The following is a 13641-nucleotide window of genomic DNA, read 5'->3' on the forward strand; positions in this document are numbered from 1 at the left end:
CAAAATATAGTGAAATGTCAAAAAAAAAAAAAAAAAAAAAGAAACCCTCTCTTTGCCTTATGCATGTTTTTACAAACTCACCGACAGGGTGGCTTTGAGGCTTTTTTGATACTGACAAGGTCGCTCGTGTTCATGACGGCATCACCAATATTTTCTTTGAAATGTTTTACAATTTGCTTGGTGGTTCGGCAGGCTGGTTTTGGTTCATGGGCCCCTCACGTTTGACACCTCTGCTGCGAACTTTTCAATATCTGTCAAGCAATGCTATTTAGCTTTCGTACATGCTTTCTTATACTGATCATAACAGCAGAAATGGGTTTTTTCTGACTGATGTGATGTGGTCCATTATGGCTACAGCATCTTCTGCTACGTTGAAGGCCTTATTCACCTAATTACAGCACTTTCCTGCCCAGATTCTGTTGGCGGAGCCAATTTCTCCAGGCTTTCTCTGCAGCTCACGTTGCAGTCAGCTCCACTCGGACACTTACCGACCTGTATGGGCGATCTAATGTCAGTCCAGTTTACTCCAAGAACCCTTTCATAGGAAAACGTCATTAAATACGCAGCCAAGAAAAGCCTCAGCAGTGTGTAAAGAATCCGATACATAGATTGTTGGGCTGATGGAGACTTTCTCAAATGGAATTCTGTTCGTCGTAACAGTCGTCTCAAGGTACCGAGACCATGTTAAAAATTGAGCAGGGAATTGTACTGAATATATAACGCACGTGAAGAAACCTTTAGCAGAGCAAGATTTGGAGGATCATTTTGATTAAAGAGATGGAAGAACAGGATGCAGTTTTTAACGCTAGACTAAAGGTTTCCTGCTGCAGTTATCACTATTATGATTGTGCCCCCCCCTAATATTTCTGTTTATTAAATTTATTCATACATAGATTGTGTGTGGATTGTTCCCTTGATACAGCCACGGCCACCAAAGCCTGTGGTCTGTGTGTGTCTCCTGCTGCTCTGCCAGTTTAATGACAAAATGCCATTTCTCAGAGGCCCGGGCAGTTCTGTGTACTTTGCGTCTCAGAGAGTTGGCTGTGTCATACAAGTTTTCCTACCAAGGTGAATGTCAGACCTCGTTCTCAAACAGCTCGCTCTCTCCCTCCACAAAGCCGAGAGTATTATTTGCCAAAAGATTATTGTGCAGGTATACACCACACAGAACTAAAGCCACCAAGACTCCCATTCACTGATGTGAAGTTCACTGAAGCTTGAGCTCCCACAAAATCCCCAGCTTCTTATTTGTGAAGCATTCCCTCAGAGACACGGATCATGTCCCAGACATGTATTGTCAGCCAGTCCTTATTGTGGAGGCAGAGCTCCAGAAGAAATCACCAAGAGACTTTCTGGAAGGAATTTCAAGTGAAGCATGGATCCTGTAGAAAATAATTAGCAATTTCTTCTGTTGTGGGCAGGTCAGCCGTTACAGTCTGTTGACTGTTTAAGGTGGCCTAATGCACCCCCCCCCCCCCCCTTTTTTTTCCCCCTGTGTTTGTGCCATATTGTTCAAAAAGACACCGCTGCATGTGTGAAGGTGGATCAAGTGAGGCAGCAACAAGTTGTTAAATCATCAGACAGTCACCACACAGCTTTGATTCTTTTATCCTTTAAACAGTGGACAAAAGACGCTGCCTGGGCTGCCTGACCATGGAAATGACTAATGACCCGAGCTTTGGCTATTTTTAAGCATTCATCCATGTAAAGCAGGTTATTGGTGTCATCATCAGTTACACTGGAGACCAGAGGGGGCAGTGTTGCCTTGTGATCCGGCCACGCTCAGCCCTGAGTCCAGTCATTCTCCCTACACGGCCTCTGCTGCTCTCAGCCCCTTCCTCTGGTGTGTCCTTGTTATTGTGATGAGCTATGCTCGATTCCTGTAGAACCACTGGACTCTTGGAAGCCGTCCCTTCTAATCTGCTCCCAAGTCAAGGTCTAGTTTTGAAACTTGGCCTGACAGCAGCGGTTTAGCCACAACAAAGACTGCGTTGAGACTTTGGGACGCTCAGGGTCTCCCACGACGCCAGAGCAGAAGCACTCTCACTACCTTGTTAATCAGCAATGACACCATGCGAATTTTCCAGTCAGCCTGTCCATAATTAATCTTTTCAACCACCGTTTTAATGCCATCACTGTTGCTCAGAGCTGCCGCTTCCCCAAGAGAGGCTCGTATTCATGTAATGCCATTGTCTTCTGCATCACTATAGAGGAGCTATCAAATTAAATAGTGACTCTAAATTGGTCAGATGGTGGCTGCTTTTGTCTCTGCGCTCATAGAACAGCTGCTCCAACACTACATCTACGTCTGGTTGATTGTAGTTGACTTGCGCTTTGGCCTCAATTTAAGCGGAGGGGAAGAATATAGAGTTTTCATCTCATCAGCTGTCTCCGACTCGTAATATTTTCTCACTGGATGACCTCTCCGACTATGGATATGTTTACACTTCTTGCCGTTAACTGATTTCTTTAGATGCCATCCCAAAAATTGGATTTCATGAGATTATATCTCTATATTTATACACAGTAACAGCCGCTATGCGTGGCTTGAGGCTGTGTTACGTTTGCCCCTTTTTCTTGCTTTGCCTGGGTGGATATTGTGGCTCCAATGAACTGAGCTGACATCTAATCACAGCCCGGCTGCTGACCACCTTCATATCTGGTATTAAAGATCTGGTAGCTATGCGAGCAAAATTAGATTTTTGTGCGTCTCAATGCGACGATCTGGCCTGGCGTGTCAGGATGAAAGGTTGCACTGAAATGAAGGTGCAGGCGGCTCGCTATGGATTCTGACCATCCTGATTTGACTTCAGAAGGACAAACCAGTCGAAAGAGTCACATGTGTTGGTGTACTGTTTCTTGTGGAGCCCGCCCTCTGATATAATCCCTCTATCCCTTACCTTAACATGTCGCTTCACAACTAACTTCCACCTAAAAAAAAATTAGTAATTTATTGCATATTTTTGTACATGCGCAGAGAAATTAGTTACCACAGCCATGGCGTGCATGAAGAGTAGCACCATTACAAAACAGTTTTCCGTTTACACGGTGACTGAGTCAGCGAGTTTTTCCCAAAGTTCCACTTTGGGAGTAATTTTCAAAACGCTGCGCTTTCAAGCACAGTTGTCATGTAAATAGACACCCAACAGTTCTGTCTTCAGTTAAAAACGTTTTCCTGTAAACGGGGCCTAAGATTGTGAAAGACGATGCTAAAATGTTAGCAGTTTTCAAAATATCGAAAATGAACTCCAGTTTTGGAAAACATTTTAAAGCTTAATATGTTCCTAAGTGGTATCTTACGTTTAGAAATTAAACGTGTTTAGGGGCGCCAGGCAAGTTTATCTGGCAGAAGTCAACAAAAATGTACTTTTTGCTCATAAAGGTAGCCGAAATGTATTTATTCCCCCTTTTTCGAAGACCTTTGACTCCAAAGTCCCCGCAGTGTCATGACACCCCATTGGTCAGTGCACATTAAGGTTGATGCCCCCACCAGTGTAGGAAATCAGACACACACACACACACACACACACACACGATTGTGGACATGCAGCCGAGTTGTTAGTGGCTTTGTTCTCCTGGCCTGCTGCCAGCCTCCTGTCCGTCTGTCTGTCAGGCCGAGCATGCTCATTACAACCTTGACAACATTCCTCTGGAGTTGCCAAGGATACCAAGTAGAGCTGCCAGGTTTTGCGTGTGCGTGTGTGTGTGTGTGTGTGTTGAACTCATTATAAATACACAAAATTCAAATACATGTACCAGATTTTTGATAATATGGCTACTTTATGCACAGTTTTGTACTTTCTTTTTTTTTTTTTTTCGCTCTTTTTTTCTGTCGGCCGCTCTCCCCGTGTCTCTTTTCTCTTCCTCTCCAGATCATTGTTAATCAGTCTTGTCCCATCTCTCCTCCACTGGCTGTCAGTGGCCTGTCAGAAGCCCGTCAGAGCCCCTGCAGTCCGTCACACACTGCTGCCGTTAATGACATCTGATGACACCCATCGCTGAAGTCACCCAGCGAAGATGACTGGGGACTCTGCGTGCTCGGCGCTCAGAAATTATTTCTTTTTGTTCAGTCGACAGTGTGATTTCCAGGAAGGCTAATTCTGCGTCGCTCATCTGCCGACTGATTAACTTTCAGCCCGACTTTGCTCACCCCACTTTTTAAAATTACCTTTGTGCTTGCTTTCACTGTAATTTCCTTGTGACACACATTAAATGCAAACCCTGAAAGTCAAAGAATTCTGACTAATAAAAAGTGTACAGAGGCAAATGCGGCGCTGTGTAAACATGTTGCAAGGATAACTGAACTATGCAAGAGGTATGCGACCTGATTACAACTGGTAATTCAATTTCAAGCAAGTTCAAATACAAATGCAAAGAATCTTGATTTTTCTTATTTCCTGTGGAACTGAAGTAAACTGCATTCACTGTCTCGCCGTGTGGAAAACCGATTTAAAGCGTCGAGATCTTCTAAATATTCACAGAGGCCACCGCCGAGTTTGAACCACTAACTTTGAGGAGATGATAATCATTCGACAGATCTGTATTTAGCTCCTTCCCACATGCTGATACACTCCTATTGCTCCAATTGGCCAATGTTCCTTTCCATACATCTCTTTCATAACCCACCTCCTCATGTCTTCCCGAGCTCCCACTCTCATTGTTGACTCTGCTCTCCCCACGCACCTATGACTCTCCCGCTATCCCTGTCTGAATGGCGGGCTTTTCAATGGCGCCAAGAACTTTGAGTCAGCGTCTCTCCCACCACCTCTGTTGAGCACTTGATCTGTCTCTTTTTTTTACCAATTCCTCATGCCCTCTCCTTATTCCCGTTCTCTCGTCCACAGAGGAGGAGGTAGAAAACTTTGATGTGTCCAGTCTTCAGGAGGAGGCCCTGAGGAACATCGAGGCTGACAGCTTCTGGTGTATGAGCAAGCTGCTGGATGGCATCCAGGTGAGCCCACGTGTGTGTCGATGAGTTGTATGTCGGTTAAGAACAAGTGTCTGAATGTGTCCCGACATAAAATGATTCGGACGGCTTCCCCCGTCAATGATGCACAGTATATTTTCCTGAGAGACGATTGTTCGTTTTGCATTATCAGTTGAATCCATTACTAATTCTATGCAAAGTCACTAAGCTTTGATTTAAAAGGCATTAAGTTTTAAATAGGTGGATTTATTTCGAGTTTAATGCTTTTTTTGCTTCATACATTGCTTGCATCTTTTCAGATGTGCAAAGACTTGGTGTGTGCCTTTGTTTGACACAAAATTGTGTATTTGATGCTTTCTTTTTTTACAATAATAGTTTTACAGCATTATTTAGCTTTCGGTTAGTGGAAACATAGTGAAAGTTAGGGATCTTTCTTTTCCAGTGAGCCTCACGTTACAAATGGTGGTATTCATTTTGGAAAAGTAAAATGCATTTAATGTCGTGTTGCAGGCCATGAAATGCTCATTGCTTTTATTTGTCTATTAGATCTCTATTTTCAGTGATATATTTATTTTTATGTAACTAGTTTGGCATTTTATATTGAAAGAAAATGATGAATGATTACTTGCAGTGGATAAACAGTCGATGCCAAAGGAGGTCTCGGTTTTTGTCAGTTTTCAATTAAAAGCTTTTAAATGTCCAAAAGAAACCCCATTTATGTACAACATGGATATTTCACGTGGCCCTAAAGTATTCTTTAGATTTTTATTTTTTTTCCGTCTTACTTGTATTTCTGAATACCCTAAAGAGACAACAACTCAATTAAATCTGAAGGTATACATTGTAACACTGATTGAGTTAATTAAAGGGTGTCAAACATAAGGCCTGTGGGCCAAAGCCGGCCCGCAAGAGGCTCCAATCTGGCCGCCAAACCACCAAACAAATGGTGAAAATTTGGTAGAAAAAATAGATTTATTTTTTCTCTAAAACTAATTTCTAAAGAGTAGCAGACACAACACTGACGTCCAAGCTGAGATATATCAGTGACACTGCCATGAAACATATCAAAGTAGACTTTTCTCTGTAATTTGCACCAGAAAATATAATTAAAATTGACTTCGTGTTAAGGTTGTAGTAGTTTTCTCTAGAAATTGTCTGGTTTTGAGTAAATATAGTCACTTTACATCATGCATACTATATGTCACAACAACAAAAACCTTTATACTATTTCACGGGTCTGGCCTATTCGAGATGAAAATGGACTTTATCTGGCCTCTGAAATAAAATGTCTTTACCGCCCCTGGTTAAAGAAGAAACAAACATGTATTCTAATGTACAATTCACATATAATTCTATTATACTTGTGACGCAACGAGTATTTAGAGGTTCAAAGTCTTGTTCAGTGACCTCATAACAGTGGCCCATTAGTAGTGGGATGCCTTCCACCATCATTTTAGTATTAAACATGATCATTTTGCCACTAAGAATTTTTCAGTTATTATTCCATTAATTTTGAGTATTGAATAGTCTGAGTGCTCGCAGTCCCACACATTGCGACTGCGACCGTTCCTGTAACCATACCTATTCTTCATGGGTGTTTTGTAATAATTCAATTCACTTAATAAAACCAGCTATCGTGGTTGTTAATGTTTTTTTTTTTTCTTCTTCCTTTTTTCCCTGTTCTGAATGACCACACTCAAATGTGGCTTTAGACAGGCACATCATCGTGTTGCACTGTTTGTACACCTGAAAAGTGCAACAAGTAGCTGAGTAACAAATGAGAAAAGCGTTAAAAAAAAAAAAAAGAAGTCCAGTGCTTTGCTCTCGCCTCCACACAACAGGCCATTCATAGCTCGGAGTGGGTGTGAATGTTGGATTGTGGAGGGATAATGGACGAGACAGACACTTGCTATCTGACGTTGGAAAGGTGTGAGGAGAGGGTGGTTTACGACACTATCTGCCCGTCCGACATGCAGTTTCGGACAGACCATAAATCCCACTTTACACCTCTTTTGTCTAGTTTCACTGCTTATAGAGTCTCAATTTGCACCTTTCCACTATACCGGCTCCATTTTTTTTTTTCTTTTTTCTTTTTTTTTGGGTGCCATGACCTGCTTTTTCAGTCTGAGAGTTCTCTTCAGTGCGTCGTTGGATAACGCCGCAGATATGCTCACAATGCTTGTATAAAGCCAGCTGGACCTCACATGTAGGAACCGTGCGTGCAGCAGGTTCTCCGTGTTTTGGCGTTTCAGAATGCGATCGTCTCGCATATTCCAAAGCAGACGCGAGTGTCAGGAGAGCCCATAATTGCGTGGACAGACTGCAGCACCAAAACTTCATTTTGTTTCGTCATTTCTTTCCAACCAGCTCTCCTAATCCACCTCGCGCTCAGCGGTCATGGTTCGGCCATCTGTCAATTTCGAACGTGCCCGGCTGGACAATGCCACTGTGACAAAACATCCTCCACCCTGCCTCCGTCACAAATGAGTTTTCTCGTAATTCTTTATCGTTACTTAAAATGTATACTTTTTTACTCTAGTTACTTAAAAAAAAAAAAGTAATGGAATTAATTGACTAGTGCTTGTACTGTTGCTGTGATACATGACGGAGCTGTCGGCACTGTGTGGCTCTGAAATTTCATCGGTTAGAGGAAGACGCTTGATAATCGAGCCGTCGGCGGCTCCCGAAAGAAGCCGTTTTATGAACTCCTGCTGAGAAGAAGTGCCGACAAAACCGTTAAGAAAAGCTACCAACATGCTGACGGCTCTAAAGGTAGGCTGACATATGTTTACTGCTGGGAATACTGTGGGTGCGGGTTAACGCTCGGCTTACTTTCATTTTAGCATCAGGCGAAATGACGCGATGAGAAATTGACAAACCCCATTTTAAAAAAACTTTTTTACCAAATATTAATTCCGGATGAGGCTAGATGGCTGGATCCTCTAGTTTACCCTCTGCAGCCATGTTTCAGTCCAGCTACTCTAATCATCGATTCCTGGCACAGTTCTAAAAAAACATCTGCCAAGTCTCCTCCGTGGAGTCAGTGACCCTAATCTAAACTAAAACGCCAGGAAATGGTCGCAGCATTTAGTCTTTTAATGTATTGATTAACCAATATGGTTATTGTTCCGTGGAAGTTAGAGGCCCCTTGTGTGTGTGTGTAGTGAAGTTTCAGTGAGAAAAGTAATAATTGTCTTAGCATCGGGTTTTTTAATCGATATATTTCGGGATTAAAGGCATATGAAATATTGCCAAGCCCTACACCAAAGGTAATTAATAGGAGCTTGTGTTGTGCACGGAATGAGAACATCCATAAATAACCATCATTTGGTCGGCTATTCATTCAGGAAATTAATAGACGCCGTGCCTTGTTGCCCCTGAGAGAGCAAGACGGAGCAAATGCAAAGCTCCCGAGCCGAGGAAGTAACCGAAGAATAGATCGTGTGTCTTTGTGTGTGCTCCTGCATGTGCGCGCCTGTTGTTTGTACATGCACGCTGGTGTTTGTTTGTGACCTTGACTCCAAACTAATTATGTGCAATGCACCAGGGAAGCCGATGTTTCCCCCCTTCTAATGCTTTCTAAACAATCTGACGGAGGCTGAGTGCCTCAGCACTGTAATTAGTTGGTGATCCTTGCGCTGACCTCGTCTCAAACCCTCTCACATCCACTACACACTATTACGCTTAACTGAGGCCGCCCGGTCACAGCCAGAGCCAGAGCCAGAGTCTGTCTCTGCAATTACATTTGCACGTTACCTTTTAAGCACCTTTTTTCGGACCAATTGTCATAGTATATGTAAAGGGCTTTAATTGCACAAGAATGTAGAACAACCTTAAACTGGACGTTTGAAGTCCACGAATTAGTCGGGGAGACTCGGGTGGGGGGGTGGGGGTAGACTATCTCCCATCCATCCTCGAGCCACGGTCGGTGTGCCGCTCATGTAATTACAAATAATTACCTGGCGTACAGTGGAAACCCAAAATGTTTTCTTTTATTATTTTCATACAGTAAATTGCCCATTAGCTCTGGTCTTAGCGCCTCGCTGTTATTCCTCTCTCCCCTAAAAGTATTTTGGCTTGTCAATTCCCTTAACCAGCCTCTCTAATGAACCGCTGCCTTAATGGGATAAAAGACAGGTTAGAGCGATCCGGGCCATTCTAATGTCTGTGTTGACGAGCAAAAATCGGGCAAAGTGGACTGTTTGTTTTCGCGGAATCATCCCTTCTTTTGTTTCACCTAAGACAACACAATTTCAACGGCTGAGGTTTGTAGCATGAGCATGTGATGTAATTAAAATCTCGCGGGCCCCACAACCAGCACGCCCGGTGATGGTTTCACAGCTGAACAGGAGACCCAGAGACATTCCCCGTGTCCTGGTATGACCTTCCAAGGCAGCGTTCGATGGCCCAGCGTTTGTGTGCGTGCGTGTGTTTACAACAGCGCGAGACGAGATAACGGCACGCAGCCCATTTACACATCAAACAGGGCTACACACATTTGCCGCATCTACTTCTGACGGGATCAGAGAAGCTGGCGGGGGCTACGGGATGAGAAGTGGGCACATTAGCCATGTTCAAAGAGGTGTGTGTTTCTTATTGTCAGCCATTATTAAAATTGACTTTAAGCGTGATTGTGCCTCTAAACTGATGCAGTCTGGTTTCCCTACAACTTGTAACGGAGGGTGAACGACGGCTTAACACAAAATAAATGAAGCAAAAGTAAATGGAGTTTCTACAAATGTACCCATTTGAGGCACATCTCTGTTAAGTTGACCCGCGCGTTGCCCCAGTCTCTCCAGAAGCCAATTAGTCTTGTACTGCGCTAAATTGGACAGCGCCTCTGGCTAACTTTACTAATTTAACTTGTTAAAATGGCTCCATACCTGCCGTCTCGATGAATTTATATGAAACTGTCATCTCTGGCCAACGTTGTATTGTTTATTTAAACATTTCTTGTTAATCCCCGGTCACAAGATATTAATGTGTGTGTAAAAAAAAAAAAATCTATCAAGTTTAGCAATTTTAATCTTTGTCACATTTTCCAGTATGGATGGCTTTCTCATGTGGCGGCCGTGTGCCATCCATGCACAGTCTGTGGATGTGTGCTTTACCTGCGATGCCCAGTGAGGGAAATGAAGTCAAAAAGTTTAAAAAGTCCATTATTCCACCAGCACACCCTCGAGGGCTCTCAGTTTTAAAGCCAGCAGATGAAAACCTGCCTTTTATGCTAATTCGGCAGATATGGCTTTTACAGCGGGAGCACTTAAATGTATTTTTTTTTTTTTTTTCAGCTCAGGACCCAACTTTGAGAAATTTAATTTTGCCCTGAGATCGGAACTTATTATATTTCAACGGTAGTCCTCACACGTGTGTGTGTGTGTGTGTGTGTGTGTGTGTGTGTGTGTGTGTGTGTGTGTGTGTGTGTGTGTGTGTGTGTGTGTGTGTGTGTGTGTGTGTGTGTGTGTGTGTGTGTGTGTGTGTGTGTGTGTGTGTGTGTGTGTGTGTGTGTGTGTGTGTGTGTGTGTGTGTGTGTGTGTGTGTGTGTGGTGGTTTTTAGAGCTGGATCGCCAGAGGTCGACTTACTACTCTTACTACTAGTTTGATTCACAAAAGAATAGGTGATCATGAGCATGATCAGCCATACCCTCTCCACGGTCCCTCTAACAGCAAATCATTTTGTTTTTGAATCCTCTTTAGGAATTAGACTTGATTAAATGTTTCCGGGGAAAAGTCCATCCTGGCCTTGGTATTGGCAGTGGATAGATCTCCATAAACCTCGAATACAACGTCTTTGAATCAACAAGACCCCTGTGAAAGTGTTGAAAAGCTGTATAATATGACAGGTTAAGGAAATGAACTCGGGATTATCATTTGACAGTTTCCTCCACTGAATCAGGTTCTTATCCCCCCCCCCCCCCCCCCCCCCCCGAAACCCCTTGTATCATGAGAAAGGCTCCCGCACTTAATTAACCAACTGGATTAAAAACAACAACAAACAGTTTCATTCATGTCAAATCTACAAAGATTACACGTCGAACAGCACCTCTTTAGCTGCTGCGCAGCTCCCCCTTTGGATCCCGAGCCAATCGGAACATGTCTGCTCATTGTCAAGGCAACCATCTGTTTTCATGCTGCCAGCGAGAGATTGGGTCTCCCCAGAGTGGGAGCAGGGGTCCGAGTAACGACGTCTAGCAGACGGTAGCCAGACCAAAGCAGACGCCATGTCCTGTTCTGCTTCTCCCATGGGTCTCTTACCGTCACCTTGCGCTGTCACTCACTACTCACTACACACACTCTCTCACACACACACACAGAGGGAGTGATACGCCAGATGGCGATGTGCACGATGCTTGACGGTACGTTTGTGTATGTACGTTACTGTCTGTCTTGTCAGCCTCATTGGTGCGCTTGTGTTTGTACTCGCATTGAAAGAACCACCCAGAAGTAACACCCACGTGGCTTTGTTTCTTTTTCTTCGCCTCCTTTTTTTTTTTTAAGAAAGAGCACTTCGTTGCACATTTTATAGATATCGATTGCACTCTCGTTCAACTTTTTCAGCCTCCTTAACCCACAGATATTCCAGTGGCATGACCAGGCCTTAATGGAAAACTCCCAACTGTCAGTAAAGAGTTAATGAAAGGTTTAAAAAAAAAAAAAAAAGAAAGAAGCTAAAAACACTTTTTCCTAATTTTTCAAAAATGATACCATGAACGTTTGAAAGATTTCTGTTGAAGATCTGTCTCCCAACAATTCTTTCTTGGAATGACACCAGAGATTTACAGTGGCTTTCATGCCAGCACTTTTTAAGAACATTTCATTCTTTAATTCATTGTATCCTTTAAATGTCTTTCTGGAAAGTTCAGGGATCTCTGAGTTTTCCTTACTGATGCATTCTTCTTTAAAAGGAGATCGTATTTCTGTCTGCTTATACTGCTAATGCTGCAGTAGAATGGACTCACAATCCGGACAATTGGGTTGAGGTTCTGTTTTTTGGACGATTGGAAATTATTATAAAAGTCTCACCCTTCAACGTGTGTGTGTGTGTACCGCTGGTGGAGGGCCGGAGAGTTGGAGTTGTGTCTCACGGTAAAATGAAGCTTCTTCAGTTTCTGTCTTTGAAAAACCACGAGATGTTTGTTGCACATTCAGAAGTTGAAAGCTTGTGGTATGGTGCAGTTACCTGAGTGTCAGGGAACACGTAGTATCTCGAGTAAGAAAGTATTAAAAAAAAACAGCTTTATAAAAAATATATAGTAGTACATAGTAGTATAGTGGGACTTGTGGTTAATAGACAGTATAAGCCAACATGGGCAAGAAGCAACCAATGGCCAAATCAAAATAATCTAACTGTCAAGTCGAATCCAAAATTGATTGAAAATCCATTTGGCAATGTTACACTCATGCATAAGAATTCTAAGACATTTGCATGAGTCGAATTTTTGCTCCTACAGCTCTGTAATCAGAAGACTAAAATATTAGCAAGGGGGAAGGCTAATGGCGCTCGACTGCCGACACAATACGGAATGATTGCAACGTGCATTTATATTATCGGTTTGATTATGTCTCTAAAACTCACGCACGTATAATTTATCATAATTTTAGATCATCGGAACACATTTAATTTGTAAACACTCACTTGCTCAGTGGGGTTGAGTGATTTTTGACTTCAACCGTATCTGCTTATCCCTCTTCATCGCTCGTTGTTTGACAGATTAGATAGTATTATGTTAGCTTATCCACAGGTCAGTGGAGATGGCGGCGGCAACAGCTGCTGGGGAGACGAGGTGAGGAGAACATCCGACTCCTGAGTTTAGGACAACAATGTGCACACAAAAAACCTCGTTAACAAGAAAACCAGTGTTGGTCACTTTGGGGGTCATGTAAGGGTGAACACCCCCCCCCCCCCCCCCCCCCCCCCCAAAAAAAAAATAAAAAGCTCTGATACTGAGGTCGGCTCAGACTCACACTGAAAACATTAAAATCACCAGCAGCATAATAGGCGGTGATTTCTGTGACCTGCTGCTGCACAGAGGCCACAAATCTGTCTGGCAGCAAGACGCCGGTTGCAGGTCTTTCCACGAATCAAACTTCAGAAAGTTAAACTTGTGCGGGCATATTCCCGCCTCGCCCTGTCGACAATTTAGTCTCGCCACAGCTTTATGAAGCATTTGTGTGTATTCACCTCCACGGAATGAGTATATCCCCCAAGCATTGTTGTTTCCAGAGGTTCTAAACTATAAAAGTTTCGGAATCTTCTCCGGGATGTTGTAGTGTTTATGGGCATAAGAAAAAAGAATTAAGCGGAGAGGTAAATTCAGGCAGTAAACTCATAGTTTTCCCTCTTTTGAAACCTGCAAGTCATTTCACTGTAGTGCTGTTGCTGTCTTATAGCAGTCAAGTAAAAGCTTTTCTTTTTTTTATCCAAGGCCCCATATACATGAAGTGAAAATGCTTCATTTTTGTTTCAGAAACGTTTTGCGTTCACGCAGCAAAGCTTTGAAAACATCATCTGTTCACACAAAAATCTTCTTAGGGCACTAGTGGGTGAGCGATACACTCTAAATATCAACAATGTTCAACAACATTTGTATGGACAGACGACAAACTTGGATTCCGGGCGACCCTCAACCATAAAACTCTCGGGAGAATATCGTCTGGGGAGTCATGCTCCCGTTGAAATCTTGCAGAAGAACTACTTACTACAGCTGTGGTGC

The 13641-nt window shown here is 43.0% G+C and overlaps 1 protein-coding gene across 2 annotated transcripts in view; it reads left to right on the forward strand.

Annotated features, from left to right (window-relative positions):
* tbc1d22a (TBC1 domain family, member 22a) overlaps window positions 1-13641 on the forward strand; it is a 111458-nt gene that overhangs the window by 64799 nt on the left and 33018 nt on the right. For both annotated transcript variants that reach the window (XM_080491656.1, XM_080491655.1), the window contains exon 10: window positions 4845-4951. In XM_080491656.1, coding sequence (XP_080347782.1) covers window positions 4845-4951 — 107 coding nt within the window. The remainder of the gene's footprint in view (window positions 1-4844; window positions 4952-13641) is intronic.

The sequence above is a fragment of the Lipophrys pholis genome, assembly GCF_963383615.2.
Source record: "Lipophrys pholis genome assembly, chromosome: 22".
Classification (NCBI taxonomy): Eukaryota; Metazoa; Chordata; class Actinopteri; order Blenniiformes; family Blenniidae; genus Lipophrys; species Lipophrys pholis.